The 25,182-nt window shown below is 42.9% G+C and overlaps 1 protein-coding gene across 1 annotated transcript; it reads right to left on the reverse strand.

The window, feature by feature from the left end:
* On the reverse strand, window positions 1–24,965 carry LOC309567622 (mesotocin-neurophysin MT). Its single transcript, XM_082273036.1, has 3 exons — window positions 24,779–24,965; window positions 2,889–3,093; window positions 1–200 (listed from the first exon to the last, which is right to left on the reverse strand). Exons 1-3 carry the CDS (start codon window positions 24,908–24,910, stop codon window positions 151–153), a joined length of 387 nt encoding a protein of 128 aa, XP_082129162.1. The 5' UTR covers window positions 24,911–24,965; the 3' UTR covers window positions 1–150.
* Between the last annotated feature and the right edge of the window lie 217 nt (window positions 24,966–25,182).

Here is a 25,182-nt window from a genome sequence, read left to right on the forward strand (position 1 = left end):
TTGTGTATATTGTTATCAGATACTTTATTCATCATACAGTACACCTATACTCTGGCGGTTTGTATCCTGCTCAATGTGTTGGTGCCGTCTTGCTGAGATGTTCTTGATTGGTTTGCACTGGATGAGAGACGTGGTTTGTATGTGCAAGAACTAAGAAAATACAGAGTCCTGTTCACAGGCCGGGTCCACGGTACAGCTCTCTGTAGGAAAAACATATGGTAAGTTTAGTCTACAGCAGTAATTTTCAGCCTATGTGGCTGTGGCCCACTGTCAAGTGCAGCCTCCCTCCTCTCAGGCCTCCAGCTAGCTGCAGATCCCTTAACCTCCCACAGTGCACCCCAGCTCCCATAGTGCCCCTCAGCCTCCCACAGTGCCTCCCAGCTCCCATAGTACTCCCCAACCTCCCACAGTGCATCCGAGCTCCGATAGTATTCCTCAGCCTCCCACAGTGCCTCCCAGCTCCCATAGTACTCCCCAACCTCCCACAGTGCATCCGAGCTCCCATAGTACTCCTCAGCCTTCCACAGTGCCTCCCAGCTCCCATAGTACTCCTCAACCTCCCACAGTGCCTCCCAGCTCCCATAATACTCCCCAACCCCCCACAGTGCATCCCAGCTACCATAGTGCCCCTCAACCTCTCACAGTGCCTCCCATCTCACATAGTGCCCCTCAACTTCCCACAGTGCCTCCCAGGTCCCATAGTACTCCTCAACCTCCTACAGTGCATGCCAGCTCCCATAGTACTCCTCAAACTCCCGCTGTGCATCCCAGCTCCCATAGTGCCCCTCAACCTCTCACAGTGCCTCCCAGCTCCTATAATATCCCTCAGCCTCCCACAGTTCTTCCCAGCTCCCATAGAACTCCTCACCTTCCCACAGTGCTTCCCTGCTCCCATAGTACCCCTAATCTCCCACAGTGCTCCCCAGGTCCCATAGTACTCCTCAACTTCCCACAGTGCTCCCCAGCTCCCATAGTACTCCTCAACCTCCCGCTGTGCATCCCAGCTCCCATAGTGCCCCTCAACCTCCCACAGTGCCTCCCAGCTCCTATAGTATTTCTCAACCTCCCACAGTTCCTCCCAGCTCCAATAGTACTCCTCACCTTCCCACAGTGCTTCCCTGATCCCATAGTACCCCTAACCTCCCACAGTGCTCCCCAGCTCCCATAGTACTCCTCAACTTCCCACAGTGCTCACCAGCTCCCATAGTACTCCTCAACCTCACACAGTGCTCCCCAGCTCCCATAGTGCCCCTTAACCTCCCACAGTGCCCCCCAGTTTCCATAGTACACCTCAACCCCCCCCCCCACAGTGCCTCCCAGCTTCCTTAGTACTCCTTAACCTCCCACAGTGCCTCCCAGAACCCATAGAACCCCTCAACCTCTCACAGTGCTCCTCAGCTCCCATAGTACACCTCATTCTCCCACACTGCTCCCCAGCTCCCACAGTACTCCTCAACCTCCCACAGTGCCCCCCAGCTCCCATAGTGACTCCCATAATTGAGTGCATGATTCCCTAAGCAATGAAAGACAAATTCTATTGACAGTGACTTTTCATTGTTCAGAGATAAAAAATTACTACCCATGACAAACGCTCAAAACTTTGGTCAGCGTACTCGTTCTGGGTCAGTGGCTTAACATATTGAAACAAGCAGTTGGCAGCCAGAATTATAACATTTTAAAATGGATACCACCAATGACAGCTTAGGCTCCCAGAGATGTTACATGCACCTTTTTTTTCAGCTTAACACAATGCACATTATTGCATGGCATAACATGCATTAAAGTATCACAGTAGCGTTAATGGATCCTAAGATCATGACTGGTTGCAAGTATGTTTAGGAATTAATTTGGAAACATGGTCTTGGAACAGGGGTCTCCAATCTGCAGCCCGGGGGGCCAGATGCAGACCTTTGCTTGCCTTTACCTGACCCTTGGGGTACTTTTCCTTCCATTGATACAAGACACTATATCTTCAACTGACACCAACAATGGGGCAATTTTCCTGATACTAACAATAACAATGGGGCACTATTTCTCCCATTGACACCAACGATGGGGCACTATTACTCAATCTGACACCAACAATGGGGCACTATTTCTCCCACTGATCGCAATGATGAGGCACCATTCCTCCCACTGACACCAATGACGGGGCACTATTTCTCCCACTGAGACCAATGATGGGGCACTTTTTCTCCCACTGACACCAATGATAGGGCACTATTTCTTCCACTGACACCAATGATGGGACACTATTTCTGCCACTAACACCAATGATGGGGCACTATTTCTCCCCCTAATACAAAGATGCATTGTTTAATCCCACTGATGCCAGGATCATTTCTGCTCCCAATGGCCATAGTCAGGTCCCCAAATAGTCTAGAAGACAAAAAACTGGCCCTTTGCTTAAAAAGTTTGGAGACCCTTGTCTTAGAACATCAACTATCTAAGTGCAGTGCCAGCAGCCCTGCTAGGGAACATTCTTTCCTGGCGGCCCTTTGCACCTTCCCATTTTTTCACTCAATTACTGAATTGATTCTGGCCAGTCTGAGTGCTATACAAGCAGTAGTTATCCGCAATGTGATACAAACTTAGTCCTGCTCCAGGTGAACTCTCAAAGCCTCTTCGCTGTGAGTGTAACTCAAGGGTGCTGCACAGCTCGTCTGTAAGACCATAGAAGAACAAATAGTCCGACAATGTAAAGTGACGCGTTTCACACTAAGTACAGCGCTGTATTTAGAGTAAAACGCATCACCTTTTATTTTTCCTGTTATTACTGTGTTGTGAGTTTGATACTACAATAGAAAAATCAAGGAGTGCAGCAAATTCTTGACTTTTTGTTCTTCTAAAGCAATGGTTATGTCTGCACATTTTCTGCAGGATCTCACCGTGGTTACAGCAGATGCCAGAAGCCGCACAGTTGCCACCATTGTTCCCGCATGGTTTCCTTCCAGACTCACAGGGTGAAGGCAGATAATTTTCTTCCTGGCATCTAAGTGTCTCCGAGGTGCCAAAGTAACAGCCCAGCTCCTCACCGCAGCAGATACTGGGACCGAAGCAGTGACCTTTGTTTCTTGGACCACAGGGAATGCACTAGAGTAAACAGAGCAGAACATGGTTAAAGTGCTATTAAAGGTAGTTTTTATTTTATTTTAAATAACAAACATGTCATACTTACCTGCTCTGTGCAATGGTTTTGCACAGAGCAGCCACAATTCCCCTATTCTTGGGTCCCGTGCCGGTGCTCCTGGCTCCTCCTCTTCTCCGAATTCCCCCGTAGCAAGCGACTTGTTTCAGAGCTCCCTGCTCTGTGTGTTCATAAAATGTACAGAAAAAGGCTCGGCCCCAGCCCCGTTCTCTTCTCACTGGCTGTGATTGCCATTGGCTCCCGCTGCTGTCTCCCAGCCAATGAAGAGGCAGAGACCCAGGAGAGCAGCTGCTCTCGGATACATTGCTGGATCATTATCGGGCTCAAGTAAGTATTAGGGAAGGCTGCGGGGGGAGCTGCATACTGAAGGAATTTTACCTTCATGCATAAAATGCATGAAGGTAAAATAAACCTTTAGCCTTTACAACCATGTTAAAAGCTAGCGGGGACACATAGAAATTCACAAGAAACTTTTAACTGTTTTAAACTTGTTCCCCTCCTGGGGAACATGCTCTCCCAGGTATTATCAGTGAATCTATTGATTGGCTTCTGCTTGAACTAAGCCTGCAAATAGCAGTTGCACACTTTATTCCTAAACATGTTATAACTCTATTGTTACAATGTATTTTGTTGTGATCGTCACATAGGGATATCTGTTTTGGTGACAACTGTTGAAAGGGGTATCGCTTTGCATCTCTTCTTACCTTCTGCTGTTACTCTGGGATGGGAAGTGAAGGGAAATCTATCCTATATATATATATATTGAGTAGGGGTGGGCCACTGTATGCACCTGTAGGAATATGGGCTTGGGTGCAATCCATGGAAAAAGTATGTTAAAATATGGATCAGGCAGTGTAAGTGTACTCAATGTGACCTACAACAGGAAGAATTTTTCATCATAGATCATCAATTAAAGTCAATTTTCTGGCAAGGCACATCCTGCCTTTCTCAAGACTTAAGCAAGGCGGGTTTCACTATTCCAAAACAAAGAAGTTTGGTACCAGATGAAGTCCTGTAAAAGGGCCTTGGAGGTCCTCTTTACCCTTAATGTGAGAACAATCTAATATCTTTGGGCAGTTTTGAACCTGATCTATTATCAAGTTGTGCATCCTACAGTGTACCAGGGAACTCCTATTTATGCGAGTTATGACCCTTCTATAAATTTAGGAGGTAAGCTTTCAAACATTCTCTTTTGGTGCTGGCCCATTACACTAGTGAAGGATGCACTGTTTTATTTGATCTTTCAGTAAAGAATGAAATCATCCCATGGACTTTGAGTTATAAGTGGACATTTTTTCACTTTTATATGTTTTGTAAACTCTAAGTTAACCCCTTCGCGCCTAAGGGTAAACTAAATTTAAATGCCTAAACACAATTTTTACATGTGTTAGTAAAACCGTACATATCATTGCAACTACTTTGTGCATCCAGGTGGATTATACTGTACCAGCAAACAGTTTTTGGAAACCAGAAATGGAGTCCTGGTGCAAACTTCAGGAAATCAAACCTTTTTATTCACTAGTGAAGAAGACTTAGCAACGACTCGAGTCAATGTGCCAAGTGCCCAAATAAGCATGTACATCACAGAACACAGCAGTTACGTCACAGATACAGTATATATTTCCCTAACTAGTTTGGCAAGCAATACAGATGTTCCCTGTTACTTCTTATCCATGGCAATTAACATTCCCGGTTTCACACTTATCTGTATTCTCATTAGTTACAGGAGAACAGAGAGAAAGAGATAAAGGCAGAGAAGGGGGGTCTAAACAGGGCCGGCCTTTGGGGTGTGCGAGCTGTGCGGCCGCACAGGGCGCCATGGGCAACAAGGGCGCCGTGCGGCCATCACAGCTCGCAGAGGATCAGGCTGAGCTGTGTGAGAGATACACAGCTCGCCTCACTGCAACAATAGGTGATCGAGGCACGGCTGCACAGCGGGAGGTGAGCGGCGACTGCGGCCTGGACAGGGTTAACACAGGCCGCGGCCGCCGCTTACCTCCCGCTATGCAGCCGTGCCTCGATCACCTATTGCTGCAGTGAGGCGAGCTGTGTATCTCTCACACAGCTCAGCCTCCGATCCTTCCACGGAATCCACGCTGACTTCCTGCCCAGTGCCCACTCATCCCCGGGAGTGTGGGCGGGCGGGAGGAGGAGAAGGGGCGGGGCGAGGAGGAGCTGACGATCTCTCCTCTGGCGTCAGTGCAGGGAGGGAGGAGAGATCGTCAGCTCCTCCTCGCCCCGCCCCTTCTCCTCCTCCCGCCCGCCCACACTCCCGGGGATGTGTGGGCGGGAAGTTTAAAGAAAAAAAAAAGCTGCAGACAAAGTAAAGTAAGTGACATCTCTCTCCTTCAAAAAATGTAAGGGGGGGCTCTGTGTGAGGGGGGCTATGTGTGGAGGTCTGTGATGTAAGGGGGGGCTCTCTGATGTGGGGGGCTATGTGTGGGGGGGGTCTGTGATGTAAGGGGGGGCTCTCTGATGTGGGGGGCTCCGTGGGGAGGGGGGGGGGTCTGATGTAAGGGGGGCTTTTTGTGGGGGGGACTCTGATGTGAGGATGTGAGGGGGGCTTTGTGTGTGTGTGGGGGGGTCTCTGATGTTAGGGGGGCTTTGTGTAAGGGGGTCTCTGATGTGCGGGGCTCCGTGGGGAGGGGGGGTCTGATGTAAGGGGGGCTTTGTGTCGGGGGTCTCTGATGTGTGGGGGGTCTCTGATATGAGGGGGGATCTGTGTGGGGGTCTCATGTAAGGGGGGCTTTGTGTGGGGGGTTTCTGATGTAAGAGGGGCTTTGTGTGGGGGGTCTCTGATGTGAGGGGGGCTCTGTGTGGGGGGTCTCTGATGTGAGGGGCTTTGGGTCGGGGGTCTCTGATGTAAGGGGGGCTCTGTGTGGGGGGTCTCTGATGTGAGGGGGGCTCTGTGTGGGGGGGTCTCTGATATAAGGGGGGCTTTGTGTCGGGGGTCTCTGATGTGAGGGGGGCTTTGTGTCGGGGGTCTCTGATGTGAGGGGGGCTCTGTGTGGGGGGTCTCTGATGTGAGGGGGGCTTTGGGTTGGGGGTCTTTGATGTGAGGGGGGCTTTGTGTGGGGGGTCTCTGATGTGAGGGGGGCTTTGTGTGGGGGGTCTCTGATGTGAGGGGGGCTTTGTGTCGGGGGTCTCTGATGTGAGGGGGGCTTTGTGTCGGGGGTCTCTGATGTGAGGGGGGCTCTGTGTGGGGGGTCTCTGATGTGAGGGGGGCTCTGTGTGGGGGGTCTCTGATGTGAGGGGGCTTTGTGTCGGGGGTCTCTGATGTAAGGGGGGCTCTGTGTGGGGGGTCTCTGATATGAGGGGGGCTCTGTGTGGGGGGTCTCTGATGTAAGGGGGGCTTTGGGTTGGGGGTCTCTGATGTAAGGGGGGCTCTGTGTGGGGGGTCTCTGATGTGAGGGGGGCTCTGTGTGGGGGGTCTCTGATATAAGGGGGGCTTTGTGTCGGGGGTCTCTGATGTGAGGGGGGCTTTGTGTCGGGGGTCTCTGATGTGAGGGGGGCTCTGTGTGGGGGGTCTCTGATGTGAGGGGGGCTTTGGGTCGGGGGTCTCTGATGTGAGGGGGGCTTTGTGTGGGGGGTCTCTGATGTGAGGGGGGCTTTGTGTTGGGGGTCTCTGATGTGAGGGGGGCTCTGTGTGTGGGGTCTCTGATGTAAGGGGGCTCTGTGTCGGGGGTCTCTGATTTAAGGGGGGCTTTGTGTGGGGGGTCTCTGATGTAAGGGGGGCTCTTATGTAAGGGGGGCTCTTATATAAGGGGGGCTAAGTTATTAGTGATCATAAAAAAGAAAAGTAAAATAAAGTGCAAAAAAGGTGCAAGAAAATTCGCGCGGGGGGGGGGGGGCGCCACGGGATTAGCTCGCACAGGGCGCCTGATCACCTAAGGCCGGCCCTGGGTCTAAACTGCTCTGCTTGACTGTTTCTGTCTTTGTAGTACTACAGGGATTGTCAGAATCAACCATTTTGTTTTGCTAATTTATCCACAATTTTAGAAGGCTTTCCAGGTGATGCCACATTCCCCCCTTTGATGCTATCGTAGCGAGAGTTTGAGTGGAGACTAAGCATCACATAACATCATTGCAAAACACTGAATTCAGAGGGGAAACCTCTGGGATGTGGGAAGGAGTTCTGGTTCATCCCAGGGAGCTAATGGTTGGTACTTCCACATGGCCATTACATGGGCTGCTGCCTTCCTCTCTACAGTGACCTCAATGAAACCTCGGATCATCCTAGTCACAAGGGGAATTAGGCAAAGAAGGAAAATGCAGGTGGCCAGTATTGCCATTGCTACCCCTAACATGCATTTTAGCCCACTTGCATTTGGGAACCAATCCCCCAAACCAACTGCCAGCATTAAACCCATCACAGGTTTGTACGGGTACGTGAGCTAGCTTTCTTATCCTGTCAGTAATCTCTTCCATAGCTTTCCCGTGGTAATCAGTCTTCAGACAGCAATTACTTAGATTAAAGTTACCACACATCCCTCCCTCTGCAGCTAGCAGGTAGTCTAAAGCAAACCTATTTTGGTAAATATGCAGATTAATTCCTTTGGAGCCTACTTTATAGTTTTGATACACGGGTCACATGATTTGCTCTCTCCCCTTACAGGTATGACCAGTTTTATTACTATGGCTACCAGTAAACTTATTAAAGCATTTCTAACAAACATCATATTGGTAAATATTCCCAGCTTCGGCTGTGCATTGACCAGTCACTGTCCGGATGTGACTGGAGCAGAGCTAGCAGATATTAGATGTCCTTTTCTTCCACTGTGCATTGACCCAATAGCTTCCAGGTATGTGTTGGGAGCAGGGCTGCAGTCCAACTATCTTTTGCTGTGTGCAGGCCTTACAGCTTCCAGGTGTGTGTGTCAGGAGCAGGACTGGAGTTCTTCCCTCTAATTTCTCTGGTCAGTTTTAGCTTTAACAGGTCCTGAGGGTCTACTCTACTCAGCCAGGAGTCTGTGTGGTCAGCAGCTCGCTTTACCCTGGACTGGTGTATCCAGGGGGTCACCTCGGCCACCTTAATGGGTGTGGGGGTTGAAAGCAGAGCAGTATAAGGACCCCTCCATTTTTGCCCTAAGGTGGTTGTGTTCCACTCTTTCACCCATACTTTATCTCCTGGCACAAAGGGATGGACTGAGTTTAACAGACTTATAGGGAGTTTTTCCTGGACCTGTTTCCCTATGTCCTGCATATTCTCCCCTATATTCTGTAACAGCTCACGGTTCCCCCCCATCTGGTGTAAGTCTCCCTTGATTTATTTTATTAGGGGTGGGGGCCTACCATACAGTACTTCAAAAGGGGACAATTTTGTCCTCCTTGTTGAAGTACTCCAAATTCTCAGCAGAGCAATAGGTAGCATCAAGGTCCACTTAATTTGGGTTCCCTGACAGAGTTTGGCCAGTTGCAATTTCAGGGTGCGATTCATCCTTTCCACTTTTCCAGAGCTTTGAGGTTGATACGTGATATGTAGTCCAAATGACCTTTAGTGCTGTTCCTAATTCCTTCAGGCACTTGTGAACAAAGGCCGGGCCGTTGTCTGAGCCTATGGATGAGGGGATTCCATATCTGGTTTGATTTAATGGAGCAGGAATTTGACCACTTCTTTTTTAGTCTCAGTTCGTGTGGGCCAGGCCTCTACCCAGCCCGATTATTTGCAGACAGCCACCAGCAAATATTTGTATCCTCCTGAGGGAGGCATTACAGTGAAGTCAACCAGTAATCCTTCTATCAGTGGGGCTCCTACAGCTTGTATTCCAGGAGTTGGCACAGGCCCTTGTCTGGGGTGGTTTCGGGCACATTGTATACATCTGCTGGCTACAGCTTGTGCCAGTCTGGGTAGCCGAGGAATGTAAAAATATCTCTCTAGGGCCTTTTCAATGGCTGTTTTGCCCATGTGTGTTACCCTGTGGAATTCCCTCACTAACTCAGTTGGTACTGCAGCTGGGGTGACAATTCTTCCATCCTGCAGGTGGTACCACTGGTCTTCCCTGTACTTTCCAGGTTCAGTCTCTATCTATTCTTGTTCTGCTTTTGTGTAGATTGGATCACATTCAGAAAGTGGTACTGGGAATAGGGGGGCCATTATCTGTTGTGGAATGCTATGTCCCTGGCTGCTCGGCCTGCTGTTCTGTTGCCTCTAGCCACCTGGGAGTCTCCCTTCTGATGGCCTCCAGTGGATCACTGCAACTTCAGAGGGGGCCCATACTGCTTCCAAGAGTTCCAGGATTTCTGTCCCATATATGTCCCATATATTTTCAGCCTGTCAATCAGATCTGAATTATATATGTACTCTGAGTTTAGTGAGTAAGTCTCTGCCTAGCAGGGTAATAGAGCAGTCTGGCATATACAGGAACTGATGTTAAACTTGGTGTCCACCCAAGTTACAAATTCTTGTTGTCAAAAGGGTCTTTTAACTTTACTTCCTGTGGCTCCGACAATGGTGATTTGTTTGTCAGAGATGGGGGCTATTTGTCGGGTCATCACTGAATATTGGGCTCCTGTGTCCACCATGAGTTCAGTTCTATGGCCCCCTTTTGTATAAGTGACCAAGGGCTTGAGGGGGCCTAATGGGATGGAGCCAGGTTGATCTCAGTACTGGTCCTCATCTGGGTACACAGAACCCGCCAGTCTGCATACTTGTCCTCCTGTCTGTTACTCTCATATTGCCCATTTTGAACCTGCCCCCCCCCCCCCCCATGATTCCTTCCTCACAGGGTCTGGTCCCCGCCTCCTGGGTCCACTCTGGAGACACTCTCGTTTCCAGTGTCCCTCTCCTTTGCAATATGCACACTGGTTCTTGCTCAGTTTTGAAACATAACTTCCCTTTTCTCTCCTTTAATCCCTGTCTGTGCGTTCTCTGCCTTTCTGAGTTTTTTTTTTTTCGGTGCCTCTGCTAACATGTCAACTTTCTGTTTCATTCTACAGTCAGATTCTCTCTTCATTTCCCATCTGAAACCCACCCAATGGGGTCACATCACAGCTGTTTTTTTCCTAACTCTTCAACATACTTTAAACCTTCTTGGCTTATTCTGTGTCTCTCCTCTGTCAGTAGGAGCTGCTGTAGTCCGCCAAAGTGGGACTATAAGTCTGAATTATTGAGCGGATAAAAGTCTGTCAAACCTGAGTTGAAAGACGGGGTAAGAGTTCGGTTTCTGGCACTGGGAGTCTTTGGGGTGAAAGTGGACATTTGACCTGTGCGCCCAGTGGTCACTTCTGTGTCCGTTTCCACCCTGCTAATGCCGAGAGTGCCAAGCCCAGGGGAACAATTTGACGACTGAAGACTGATGGGGTCTAGTCATCTTCCTGTGCAACATAATGACTTAAACTTGATTCCCCCAGTCTACACGGTTGGGCATCGAGACTTGCTCTCTACTCATACCTGCCCATGACATGTCCCTCTATGTATGGGGGAGGCTGTACAAATGATTTCTTAGTTAAACATACAAAAACTTTCTACAAAGGCTTCTATTCTTCTCATATACAGTACCACTTTACAAAACTTTACCTTAATGTGATTACTTATCTCTCCGAATAATAAACTTACATAGACCGTCAAACAAAGGTAGCAAAACGTATGTTACAAATCAGCCATACTTAGCTTTACCTTTCTGTCTTAATTCAGGTAACATTGCCACATTTACTACAGAGAAAACAAAATGCAGTCAACATCTTCATACAAGCAACATTTCTTCATCATTAGTTAGCTAACACAACACAAAGAGCTCAATGCATACACGCATATCTTATGTTTCTGCAGTTTTTTAATCTGAGCTCATCGTTTTCAATATTCAAACACGTCTCATTGTTTTGAAACTTCTACAATCCAAAGACCAATGCTTTTTTACTATTACAAATTGGGGCTTCCTGAAGATACAACAGTTTCATTTGTGTATCAGTCAATGTATCAAACAAAAACAAAATTGCAAGCCAGTGTCCAGTCATGGGCACCTTTGTCCAGTCAAACCCTTAGTCCAAGTCATATCCCAAGATTCTGTCAATTATGATATCATTTAGTTCAGGTGTTTCCATGGGTTTAATCACTACATAATTTCCCATTTTAATATATAGAAATTGCATAACTGGTCCCACTTTCTGCACTGATCGTAATGTAATAGGGGGAATACACCATTGTGGGGTCAGGCGATGAGGTACTTGCCACACCCTTATCTTCCCTTTGAATTTCTTCTCCTCTTGCTCCCTGTTCCCCTCCCGCACCATGCTGGCTATCTGGGAGTTGTTGTTCTACTTGCTGAACAGGGGCAGGACGTGCTTGTGTGGGTATAGTCGCAGTACGATTTGGTCCTTAATCATCCTCTTTCTGTAGTGGGAGAGAGGAGTAGACTGCAGCATTACTAGCTGGGGATGGCCCAGGGGCTGAGGGAACATTAGAAAATACCTGTGGGGGCTCAGGAGTATATCCCGGGGCATATTGCAACCAATTTAGTCCTCCTGCTCTCAAATACTTCATGCCCCACTCTGGATTTCCTGAAAACCATGGGAATGCTTCTTTGTCCCCCAAACACAATCCCTTCACTATATTCATGTGGATCTCATCATTTGCTTTATCCCGTGGAAAGGGACACTTTTTCACTCCATGTTGCTAGATTATCAATCCATTGGTCTACATATTAATCATTCCAGGGAGAGATTCTCATAACATACTCTTTACATGTTCATTTTTTTTTTTATATATATATATATATATATATATATAACTCCTATGTCATTTGCTCCGCTCTCTTTCCTTTTCTTTATAATATTACTTATTACTTTTTATGCAGAGGTTCAGGTACACTGGGAAGAGGTCCCTTAACAGGGACTTTACCCATCCTAAAGCAGAACAGCAGTTAAGCAAAGCATTAAATATTACGGTGTCAGTGTCTATTTTTATTCACTGGAGGGCTGGCATGCACTGACAAATACTGCCGATAACTTTTTAGTTTAGAAATTTAACACTTAAAGATGCAGACACCGCAGTAACTCTATTCTGTTACCTTTGAGCGTCCTTTTCTGAAATGTTTTGATCATACACTCTAGGGGGGATAGAACTGACTGGTTCCCACCTATTTTGTAGCCTAGAGACATCAAGACAGACACAGGTTAGGGTAAGATTTTGAGAATCTGGTAAGGGGCCCAAGACTCTCGACACAGCGCCTCATGCACACCATTCAGACAATTTGTCCAGTGGTGTCTTAGAATAGGCATGATCCAAGGGGCCAACTCCGGACCGATCCCCACGAGTTGCGGTGGAACAGCCACTCGTCTCAGGTTTTACACCTGGTTTCCCGGCCAATGCACCAAGAAATATAGCAGCAAACAGTTTTTGGAAACCAGAAATGGAGTCCAGATGCAAAATTCAGGAAAACAAACCTTTTTATTCGCTAGCGAAGAAGACTTGTACATCACATATATAACAGCAGTTACGTCACAGATACACATTTTCCTAACTAGTTTGGCAAGCAATACAGATGTTTCCTGTTACTTCTTACCTATGACAATTAACATTCCCAGTTTCACACTTATCTGTATTATCATTAGTTACAGGAGAACAGAGAGAAAGAGATAAAGGGAGAGAAGGTGGGTCTAAACTGCACAGCTTGACTTTTTCTGTCTTTGTAGTACTACAGGCATTGTTAGAATCAACCATTTTGTTTTGCTAATTTATCCACCATCCAGGCTTTCCAGGTGATGCCACAATACCTTGTTTTTTTCATGACAAATTGGGCTTTCATTTAGTGATAAATGGTAATGAATATCTCCTGATTTTTTTTTATTATAAAAAAAAAAAAATAATATTTTTTTTTTAATTTAGCTGTATACTCCTGTTACATAACCTTCCACCAAGGAACAACCCAAAATAAATTCTCCTGCTTCTGACAATGGCAGCGATACCACATGTGCATTATTGTTTCTGGGCTGTACTACAGTTACAAAAAGCAAATAGCATACACATGCTATTTGCTTTTTGTAACTGTAGTACAGCCCAGAAACAATAATGCACATTTTGCTTTTTTTATCCTTCCTAAAACACACCAATACTGACATTAACTGACACTGATACTAATTAAAAAAAAAATCCTTTCCAGAAAAATACAGGCCTTTGACCCTGACCTTGACCCAGACACTAGCCCTGGCACTGACCTAGATCAAACCTTGCACTAGGTATTTATTTATTTATTTATTTATTTTTTCATTATTTTATTTTATTTTTATTTTACACACACTTTTTTTTCTCTCTGCAAGGAAAGAGAGAGATATGATGCATCTCTCTCTTCCATTCACAGAGAGAGAAAACATCAGAGGCTATCACAGCGATCAGGTGACCCCAGAATTGGGTGTTCTGGGTCCCGATCGTTAGTATGGGGCCAGGGCTCTCAGTAAGACCCCAGTCACTGTGCTGGGAGTACGCTGTGCGCCACGCTCCCAGCACAAAGGTATATGCGCACATATGTGGCCCCACGGAAAAAAGCCCAGTCCAAAGTTAGGTCGGCGTCAAGAGTTAATATAGTTTTGCTATCCCACTATTCTTTCCACTACAATCACTTTTTTTAGTATTTTCAGTTTTTTTTTTGTAAAGTTTATATCACTTAGTGTGCTTTCAGAGGGCTTTTTTACATGTATATTTGTTCTGTTTATTTGGCCACTTACGGGGTCTACTATGTCAAGTTTCTTTAGTTATAATGGCTGCTGCCTATGTTAAATAGTATTTTTTTTTCAATCAGAAGAATTGATTATAATTATAATTGATTATAATCAGGAGATTATAAAGCATCAGACTTCTCTTCATGCAAGACATAAAGAAAACTGCTGCTTTATGCAGCTCATTTACCAGGATGTTCAATGTGCTTAGCAAAAAAATAATATAAAATAAGAAATCGCTTTGACCTTTCAACTGGTAAAGGGTTTGAACAACGTTGCTATGTACTGGTTGCTGAACTGCAGTACAAAACTACATTCCAAGAATACTGGTATTCATAAGTTCTTTATAAAGTGTACATACAGTACACAATGCACCTTTACTGATGTCCTTCACATACTCATAGTAGGAAAGACTCAACAGGGCTCTGCTTTCATACTTGTATCTCTATTATTTCTTATATTTGAACCAGAGACTTCAGTACAAAGTGATTTATGGGTAAAAGTGGATATATGCCACAAACACAAAAATTATTGTTCAGCTATATAAGATAAAGCCATGTTAACAGTCATGCTTGGCGGCTAAAAGTATTATTATATATATTATAATATTTTCACTTCCTGGGGAAAATGATGCTCCAAGTTCCCTTCAGTGGCTGGCAGTGTAAGTAAGGCACATGAAAGGTGCCCACACATGCAACTTTTTTTTAACTCTACTGGACTATTTTTTCTGTTGGAAAATTGTACAGTTAAAAAAACGGCACTGAAATACTGTATGCGTGGCCACCATAAGTCCCACTCATTTCTTAACAGGAATGATGCTATCTCTGACTTTAAAGATGTTACTTCATTTGCTGTATGTAAGACAAAATTAATTTTATCAAAAAAAAGTTGGTAATTAAAATTAATAAAAAAAAAAAAAAATAAGGATTTGCTCAACAGAAAAGTGACATTTTAATAAAAGAAGGGTTAAGCTCCTGGGTTTTAGAACGTCTTGGATATTACAGAATTGAAATCTCCCCACTATAGTGTTTGACTTTGTTCCTGTCCACCTGGAAGTGTCTTCCCTTCTCTATAGGCAAAAACATTACCATTAAAAAAGAATAGCGCACACATGCAAAAGAAATGACTTTCAAATATGGAGACAATCCATAAATAACCAATCGGGCTTGAGCATGATATGGCCATATGGTGGGACTAAATCCCCATTTTTATTTATGGATTGTCTCCATATTTGAAAGTCATTTCTTTTGCATGTGTGCGCTTTTCTTTTTTAATATACATGTTGCTTGGTCCATAGCTGCACTGGCTTTAGATATACATGTTCAGGGCTTGCTCCCCCAATTTTTTGCTTGTTTAAAAACATTACCACTCATGCAGTTTAAAAATGTATATGCCTACATTACAAGATCTTTCATGATGACTTCATCACATCTATAGATCTGTGCAACTTCTGAGATCTACAGTATATTAGTGAAAAATCTTTTAGGAAGGTGGCATCATTTGTAATGACTGACCATGGCTGGTGAGAGAAGCTTACTTTCTTTTTTCCCCAAGAGATATATGAACTCTGTGGCTGATTCATAGTTACATAGTTGGTAAGGTTAAATAAAAACACTGGTCCATCCAGTTCAATCCAATAGTGTGTGTGTAACTATTGTTTTCCATATCCCTGAACATTGTGTCCACTAAACATATCTAAATGTCTTTTGTACTTATCTACACCCTCTGCTAACACCACCGACTGTTGAAGGGATTTCTACATGCTTAATGCCATAACAGTTAGGAGCCCATTAGGCAGTTTCAAACTGAACTGCTTTTGTCTGTAGCCACATCTTTTTTTGAGATCTCAAATTAAAAAATAGTTCTCCCAATGCTAGAATCACCATTCAAAGATTTGGATATCACTATCATATCCTTTTTTAAAGAGATTGTAAACCCCAGAAAATAAAAAATAAATAAAAACCTGAAAGGCAAAGGCATAATGAGCTTTTATTGTTCATGAGGAATAAAGGATATTTCTGATTTCATCTACTTCTGAGTGCGGTCCAATTTCCTTGGTTTGAGTGCATCGCATACTAGCCCATTATGAAATACTTACCTTAGAACGAAGCCCCCGCAGTGCTGCCCGCTCACCGGTAACATGGCAGACATGTCCGGCCGTCCTTCTTCCTGGGCTGCTTCCTCCGGCCACCTGTTTGGCCAGATGCGCGATGACATTCATGGCACAGGGCTCTGAAGGAACGGCACGGGTGGCCATTCCTTCAGAGCGCATGTGCCGATGATGTCATGGGCTGCATGCAATGTAAATATCTCCTAAACGGTGCAAGTTTAGGAGATATTTACAGTACCTATAGGTAATACTTATTATAGGCTTACCAAGCCTTATTATAGGCTTACCTATAGGTACAAGTTATTAAGGTGGCTTTACAACCTCTTTAAGTGTCTCTTCTTCAGGGAGAATAAGTTTAATGTTGGAAGTCGATCCTCATAACTGATGTCCTCCAGCCCCATTATTAGTTTTGTTGCCTTTCTCTGGACTCTCTCCAGTTCCAGCACATCCTTCCTGAGGATTGGTGACCTGAACTGGAAAGCATACTCTAGATTTGGCCAAACCAGAGTTTTTTTAAGTGGTAAAATGATAGTTTTGTCTCTTGAGTAGATGCTGGCCTTGCTTGCAGCAGTTTGGCATTGCACATTATTGCTAAATCTGTAATCAACAAGGCCCCCAGCATGATGCTATTTTATATTATTTTTTTAACACTTGATATATAATTTTTTAACACTTTAAACTCATAATTTTGCTTTTCAAACAGTGTGTAATGTTAGAATAAATCAATGCAGCCCGCTAAGATCTCATGAGGAACTGAGATTTAAGACTACTTGTAAGGATAATGCTGTACACATTCAACACTCATTGTGTTGATTCATTGTTCATGCAATTACAGCACATTATTCTGTGTTATCTGGAATTTATGGTGCTTTGAATGTCTTTAGAAAACTTTTTCAGCTTTTTCTCTTTTTATTGAAGATGTGCATTGCTTCATTTGAAAAAAAGGGAATGCTGCGTATTCTCCCTCGCTGCAGTTGGAAATAAATTACCACTTTGCTGATCAAATCTGGCAGCGTTTTTCCTAAAGAGTGTAACCCCCATGACCAGTCATATATTGGGGCCCCACAAATTCGATTTTTACTGTATTTCTGTGCCCACATCACCCAATCTGATGATATTTCAATGGCCTACAACTATAATAGAGAAATGTTTCTTTGCCTCATGCTTTATCTTTTTGCTTGCTTTTCTGAGGCTTGCTCCTGGTTCAAAATAATTTCATTAATGTTCAATGGGCCACCATATTTGAACCCAGGTCTTTCACACGCTCTAACAGGTAAACAGGGCAGCAAATTGGCAAAATACAGGTTTGCTTTAAAGTCCTCCCCCAAGCAAATATTGTTCCACCCTCAAAACTTCCCACCCACCCTACTCCCACCCATTCACAAACTTATTAAAAAAAACTAAAATTACTTTACCTGAATCCGCTGTCAGATGACCCTCCATGGTGGCTCTTCCAAGAGTTAAGACCAGTGATCCACCGCTGCAGTCCAGGCACACTGTTGGCTGATCTTGATACCACCACTCTTCGCGACATCATCACACCACTGCCGGAGTCTTCAGGAACCTGAGAGGACCCCACCGATGAACAGCCAATGAGAAGCGTCTACTTCACAAGGTAGCGACATAGGCACCAATCCAAAAGGAAAAGACCTGTTGCACTCTGAGAGAGTCCTCCTCCTGTTGCAGGGGACACCTCTAGGACCACCTGGAACCTTTTCTCAGGCCTTCTTCTTTGTTCACATTGTCCAAATGAATAAATTACCAGTGTTTGATTTTTTTTTTACTTTTGAGAGTGCAGCAAGTCTTTTCCTTTGGATTTGTGCAGTCAGTGGAGCATAGGATAAGCCCCTGCTGGCGTTCAACATGAGGGTGACCCAATTCAGGGCTTTGGAGCAGCATACCCTATACTCCTGCCTAGTGAAATGGGCAACCAAAAGAAGAGCCCACCCTGTGTTCCCAAAGAAAGATAACTGAAGACCTTGTGCCTCACATGACTGTGGATTCAGGTAAAAATTTGTGCCATTTTGTCTCTATTTATGTTTTATTACTGGGGTGAATAGCTGACTAATTTTAAGGTTCCCATAAGCAGACTCCTGTGCATTAGTCCCATTCCTTGAGTACTTAAAAGTGAAAGGCGAGCTTATTGAGTCTGTAGAGTCTGGATAAAAATCTTAGTTGTAATATTAGGAAATAGTAAATCAAAGTGTTGTAAATTTGAGGACAGGCAATTAATTAATAATAAATAACAGAAATTGTTTAACAATCATGTTATCCATCTTTTGTGGTCATTATGAGGGATTCCCACTCCCGCTGGATATTTTATTTATTTCATAGAATGGAGAATGTAGCAAGAAGAGCTGGAACATGCAAATGTGGATGGGAACGTCCCAAGTTCCCAGGTGGACAGATACAAAAGTCAAGAATTATGGATAGGAGATCTTGCTGTTGGATCATCCAAGACATACAAGAAGTGAGATGCTTTGGCCATCAAGGTTATACAGATAGCTAAAATATCCCTTTGGGGTTAATTGATCCTTTATGTTTGAAACTGTTTTCAAACTCCTTTTAATATTTTTGTTCATAAGTACGAAACTAAAACTGTAATCACTATTGACTAATTGTTCTATTCATTCTAAATTACTGTCTTGTATTTTACTTTGGGTTCTCTTATTTAAATGTTTCCTCTCTCTAGCTCATATTTATGAGTTTTGCAGTTCTGATCCCCACCTTTTACATCAATTCCATTCTTTCTGACTAATCTGACTAATTTTCTTTAGAATTACTACTGCTGAGTGTTCCCCGACGCAGCTCTTTAGTGTTTTGCTCCCACCTAGTAGGGAATTTTGCACTCACTGGTTTGGTGTCTGTTCTTTCCAGTTTTTTCATTTAAACATAGTTGAAACGAATGTTGTCTTGTATAACATGTGGGAAAAAAAAGTTTACGTAATGTAAACCCCCCCCCCCCCCCCTTATACTTATCTGAGCCCGATGTCAGTCCAGTGCTGTGCACAAGAGCAGGATCACTGCTCTCTCTCTCCCCACTGGCTCAACGGAAACAGCAGAAGCCATTGGCTCCTGCTGCTACAATAACCACAGGAGAGTGCAAGGGGTGGGGCCGAGCCGCACAGTGTGTATAAATGGACACAAAGGGTGCAGCTTGGTAGAGAGTCCGCATAATTGCCCCCAGAGTATAGCTTACTATGAGGGCACTGAGTAGGGGGGAGGAGCCAGGAACACAGGCAGGGGACCTGAGAAGAGGAGGATTGGGGCTGCACTGTGGAAAACTGATGCACAGAGCAGATAAGTATGACATGTTTATTATGTTAATAAAAAATATATTTTTACCTTTACAATTACTGTCAATTAATAAAGCAAAATCCAAGCTAAAACTTTTTTCAGTTTTGGACTGAATTGGAGACAGTTCAAATCTCTGCCAGGTTTGATTGATGTTTCTGTAGCCATAAGGGAGATTTTTCCTTGCTTCTTTAGGGACATATACAGTAAAAAAAAAAAATGTTGGCATGGTAAGGAAAGGTGAGTGCTCTGTTGTCCCCATTAACAGATACCCTCACCTCCTATTTGGTCCCCAGGACAGGAAGTCAGGGGAAATTACCCTTACAGGGACACACATACAAAATAAAAATATGAAACAGAGTCCAACCATTCCCTGCTCCAACCAAAACAAAGAAAAGCATGGTTTGGCTGGATTAAATAACTGCACATATAGTGCATCTCCATGTGTCCAAACTGTCTTGAATCCCATGGGGCTGTCCCAAAATTTAAAAATATCCTTGGGTCCTGTTGGCCCAGGCAGTGTCCCTGTTCAGGGTGCTGGAAGGTTAGATCCAACACTGAGCACTAACCCCTGAATAGTATTTGTATGTACTACACACAAAGGGTTCCCCCTTAGCCAAGCTGACTGACTAACTTCCAGCTTTGGATCACCCTCTGTTGGCCAGCACCCCAATGCACCACTTACTTACTGGGGATCCATTACTGTCTGCTTGTTTATGGTTTGGGGGACAGAGGTAAGACCCAATCTAATATGGAACAAATGCAGTGCTGAGGACAGTCAGAAAGAAGAGGAAAGTTGGAGGGTGTGGAGTTGACGACTCACCTACACTGATATCTGGATGTCTGGGATCCTCTGTGGGGGGAGGTGGCAGGTGGTAGAGATGGGCTAGCCTCAATTTTTGGATTTTAGGATGGCTTGTATGGGTGTGAGTGTGTGTAGAGGGGCTCTACTACTCAAGACTGATGCCTACCTCCTGCAACTAGTCTACCACTTTCTTACAGTGACACCAACTCTGGAGCATTTTTCTGCCACTGACCACAAATACCAGGCCAATTTTCCCCTCCCACTGACCAGCTGTATAAGTGTCACCATGCCACATACTACTGACTGCTGCATAGTATATGCTATGTTGTACATTACCTAGTTCTGACCCTTGCACTCTATAAACTACATTGTAAGTTATATACCCCTGATCTCTGCACTCAGTACGCTATGTTGTATGTTATACACCCCTGACCCCTACACTCTATAACAGTGGTCTCTAAACTGCAGCCCTGGGGCTGGATGTGCCCTTTTCCTTGATTTTATCCAGCCCTTGAGGCATTATTCCTGCCACTGACACCAACGATGTAGCATACTTCCTGCCACTGACCCCAACAATGGGGCACTGTTCCTTGCATTGACATCAACTACTGCTCACCCTAATATGGGGCACTAGTCCTTGCATTAACATCAACTACTGCTCACCCTAATACGGGGCACTATTCCTTGCATTGACATCAACTACTGCTCACCCTAATACTAAAGATTTGCCATGATTTACTCCCACTGGGCAAAGTCCAGTAAACTGGCCCTTTCCTTAGAAAGTTTGAATACCCCTTCTCTATACACTAAAGTGTATGTTCTATACCCCTGCACTGTATACAATACATAGTATGTTATACAATGCTGACCCCTGTGTTCTATGCACTACTTTGTACAAACCTTCAACCAAGGTGTTTATTGTTTTAATAGTTATTGGTTGCTAAGTAATAGACAACTGTTATAATAACTGTTGCATTCTAGTGCCTCTTTAAAGTGGCAGTAGATCACAAGGTTTGCCTAATATATCTGGGCTGTTCTCCCCATCATGCATAGTTTTAAAGTAAAAAAAAGTAATAAAAAAATAACTTGCCTCCTGTACTGCATGGGGCAAAGTCATTATCTTTCCAAAGAATACCCAGGAAATGCCATACAGCCCAAACCTCTACATCACAGTGCAGGAGCACCTTCTGACAAGTCTGGAATACTCCACATTCCCGGTAATCTCACCAGAAGGATAACCTTAGTCTTGTTTATATGCTGGGGGTGGATGCTGAAACAGTTTAGTATATTATTAACTTTTTCTCTATTAATCAGACATTGCATTTTTTCTGCAAAGTTTACTTTAAGCTATGCCCCATATTTAGAACAATGTAGCCACACCTACTTGTTGCCACAAATGTTACCCCCTTTCACCAGTTCGGAAGTATGCATCTCTTTTACATAGCATTGCCCCTAGAAATAGCAAAAAAAAAAAAAATTGATACACTAGTGCCTGCAGTCTTCCTATGTTGTAGCAGTAGCTTCTCCTGGCCCCCACTAGAGGACGCTGCTGGGAGACAGAATGCAAGCTCTAAAATATCATGTATGAGCATCATGTATGAGCATCATGTATTCACGGCTATAGAAGATGGCATCAAAACAAATATGTTCTATAAAAAGAGAAGCAGCACATTGACGATGTCATCTCTCTGTTACTTTGTTCTCGCCTCCTATCAGCATGTTCCTTGCACTGCAACATGCTTCTCCCTCCCCGAGAATCAGTTCTTCTGTACATGGATTGCAAAAGACTAATCCCAATACTGTTTAATATGTGAGTAGTTATTCTACATGAATGTTTTAAAAACGTATAAATAAAATTTTTATGAATTTTCCAGATTTTACATAGTTTAATATTTTTTATTTTTTATATAATACATACATAAATTATACTTATATTTTGGAGCTAAAAGATAACTGTACTTTTTTAGCGTGAATGCGGGGGAACGCAGTTCCGGCACCTCCAGTACTAAACGTACATGTCAAGGGGTGCTGGGATGGGCTGGAGGGTCTATTGAAGATTGAAATAATAAAATATATATATATATATATATATATATATATATATATATATATATATATATATATATATATATATGTATTCAGAAATGTTCTTTAAATTTTTATGTTTTTTATACCCTGTAAATCTCCATAAAGAGAAGCAAATCATCACCCAAAAAAAGTCCTTTTGGAAAATGTCCCCTGTTTCGGTGACAGCTTGAAGGATTTCCCTTCTCTTCCTGTCCTCATGTCAATGGTCACCAGGACAAAAAGAAAGGTTGATTTTCATTAGCAAGTGCCAAGACAGCAATAATAATCTGAACAGTAGTTTATATGACACTGACCCATCTCACAGCTAATTATACTTCCTAAAATACAAATATTAAAAATATCTACCTTTTGTTATATAACTAAAATATAGGAAAAATAATTTGGTAGGGTTTTAGGTTGGAGTATTGCCAAGTCTAAAAAAGAACATTTAAAAATGTTTTATAATTTTGTTAATTAAAAAAAAAAAAAAAACTATACTTTAACCCCCCTGTATAAAATTAAAAAAACTAAAAAAAACTAAAAAAATATAGAAATAGAATATCAAAATATTTTTTACTACAATCCATACAGACCCACTGGGTTTGAAATACATTTCAGTGGGCCTGTATTGATTTTAGTAGCCTGAACAATATTTAAAATTGTTGTGTGTTTTTGCGGGATGTAACTCAATGTATAACCGTTTAATAAAATTATAAGAAACCCTTCCAAATTATTTTTCTTACATTTCAGAAATAAAAACCCAATAAGTGTTATAACATTTTCATACCATGTCCAAGATACACTGTATTTACTATCTGCAGTGGGAACTTTTTAAAATTAAATGTTAGTCTCATCTGACTACCTTAAACGCACCTTGAAGATTCTAAAGCCATATGGAAAAAGGTGAGATGAGACTAAAATGTAATTATTTTGGCTTCAACACCAAACGATATGTCTGGCGGAAATCCAATACAGCTCACAATCCAAATAATTCCATTCCTATAGTAAAGCATGGATGTGGTAATATCCTGTTATGGGGGGGGGGGGGGGACTGGAGCACTTGTCAGGATAGAAGGAAAAATGGATGGGTCAAAATACCATCAAAATCTTGAAAAAAAAATCTGCCTTCCAACATGACAATGACCAAAATCACACACAAAAAATTACCACACAGTGTTTGAAGGAGAAAAAGGTGAATGTCCTTGCATGGCCTAGTCAGAGCCCAGACTTAAACTCCATTGAAAATCTGTGGAATGACTTGAAGATTGCAGTCCTTTTTTTTGGAAAAAAAGATTGCAGTCCACAAATGGTCACCATCCAATTTAACTGAACTTGAGCAGTTCTGCAAAGAAGAGTGAGCAAATATTGCAAAGTTAGTAGAGACATCCCAACAGACTAAAGATGTAATTAAAGCAAAATAAAAAAGGTAACATAAGGGGGCTGATCCTTTTTCCAACTCAGTAAATTTGTTTTTTATTTTTTTTATTTTTTTTCCTGACATTTTGGTGTCATATCTTTTACTTGGATGTTATAAATTGCAATAGCAAATACGGCTGGGTAAAACAAAAACTTGGTCTGTCTTCATTTCAGGCTGTGAAGCAACAAAATATGATTATTTTAAAGGGGGGGGGGTGATTTTATTCTATACGCACTGTAAACACTTGTAAGGCACACATTTAACCCCTTGATCGCCCTAGATGCTAACCCCTACCTGCCCGGTGTCATTTAATAGATTAACAGTGTATATTGTTAGCACAGATCACTGTAATATTGTCCCCGGTGATGTCAGTCAGCTCCTCCCAGCAACAGTTAGTGTCAGATTGCTCACCACATCATAACAGTCCTGTTATAAGTCGCTGATCGCTGCCATTACTAGTCTAAAAAAAATAAATTGATACAAATTCCAGTATATATCTCATAGTTTGTAGATGCTATAACTATCAAACAAACCAATCAATATACACTTATCAGGATTTTTCTACCAAAGGCATGTAGCAGATTACATTTTGGCCAACATTTTTAAAGAAATTAGATTTTTAATTTTTTTTATTATTTATTATTATAAATGTATTTATTTATTATTTTTTATTATTGGATATGTTTCATAGCAGAAAGTAGAATATATATATATATATATATATATATATATATATATATATATATATATATATATATTTTTTTTTTTTTTTTCTTTTATTGTCAGTCTTTTTTTTTTTAAAAATAAAAAATAAAAAACCTAGAGGTGATCAAACACCACCAAACAGAAATCTCTATTTGTGTAAAAAAATTATATACATTTTGTTTAAGTACAGTGCTGCATGACAGCGCAATTGTCTGTTAAGGTAGCGCACTGCCCAATAGCAAAAAAAATAGCCTGGTCATGATGGGAGTAAAACCTTCTTGGAGCCTAAGTGGTTAAGGGAAAATTTCCTTGCAAAGTTAACATCCTATTTTCCTTTAGTAAATCAACCCCATTAAATTGTGTAAATATTTACTTCAATTGTTCAATCATATGGAAAGCATCTGCACATTAATAAGGTAAACAGAAATGTACTTTTCCCATGAGTGGATAAGTGAAGGTTTGAAGGTTCTCAACATTTTTAGTAAATCATCCTCACTGTACTCCATGTAAGAGCATGCCTGCCTAGCTAAGACTCCAAAAACAAAGAGATCATAAAAGTATTTTGAAGGGTTGGCAACTTACCTTTCGGACGTCCATGATGTCCAGCACTGATCTCTTCCCTCCGATCGGACAGTTTTGGATGTAGCATGCGGAGGAAAGGGCTAACAGGCAGAAGAAGCCGACAGCCAGGGAGCTATAAGTCATGGCTATCATGTTGCTAGTGTCAAGATTAATGACTGTATTTGAAAGTTCTTCTATCTTCTGGTCCTATAACCCTCACTATATATCTCCCTGCAACTCCTCCCAGCCACCCCCTTCATCCACCACGTCATGGGCTCTGTTGTTAGAGGAGCACGTTGTCTGTGACACCAAATTCCTCCATTATTAACCCAAGGTTGAGTATGTGAGGTTTCCAAAGAACACATCATTTTATCGAAAGATTTCTGAAACGTGTTAAGAAATAATGCAAGGCTGTGCTAGACATT

This window comes from Pelophylax lessonae (assembly GCF_965119305.1).
Source record: "Pelophylax lessonae genome assembly, chromosome: 1".
In the NCBI taxonomy this organism is placed as follows: Eukaryota; Metazoa; Chordata; class Amphibia; order Anura; family Ranidae; genus Pelophylax; species Pelophylax lessonae.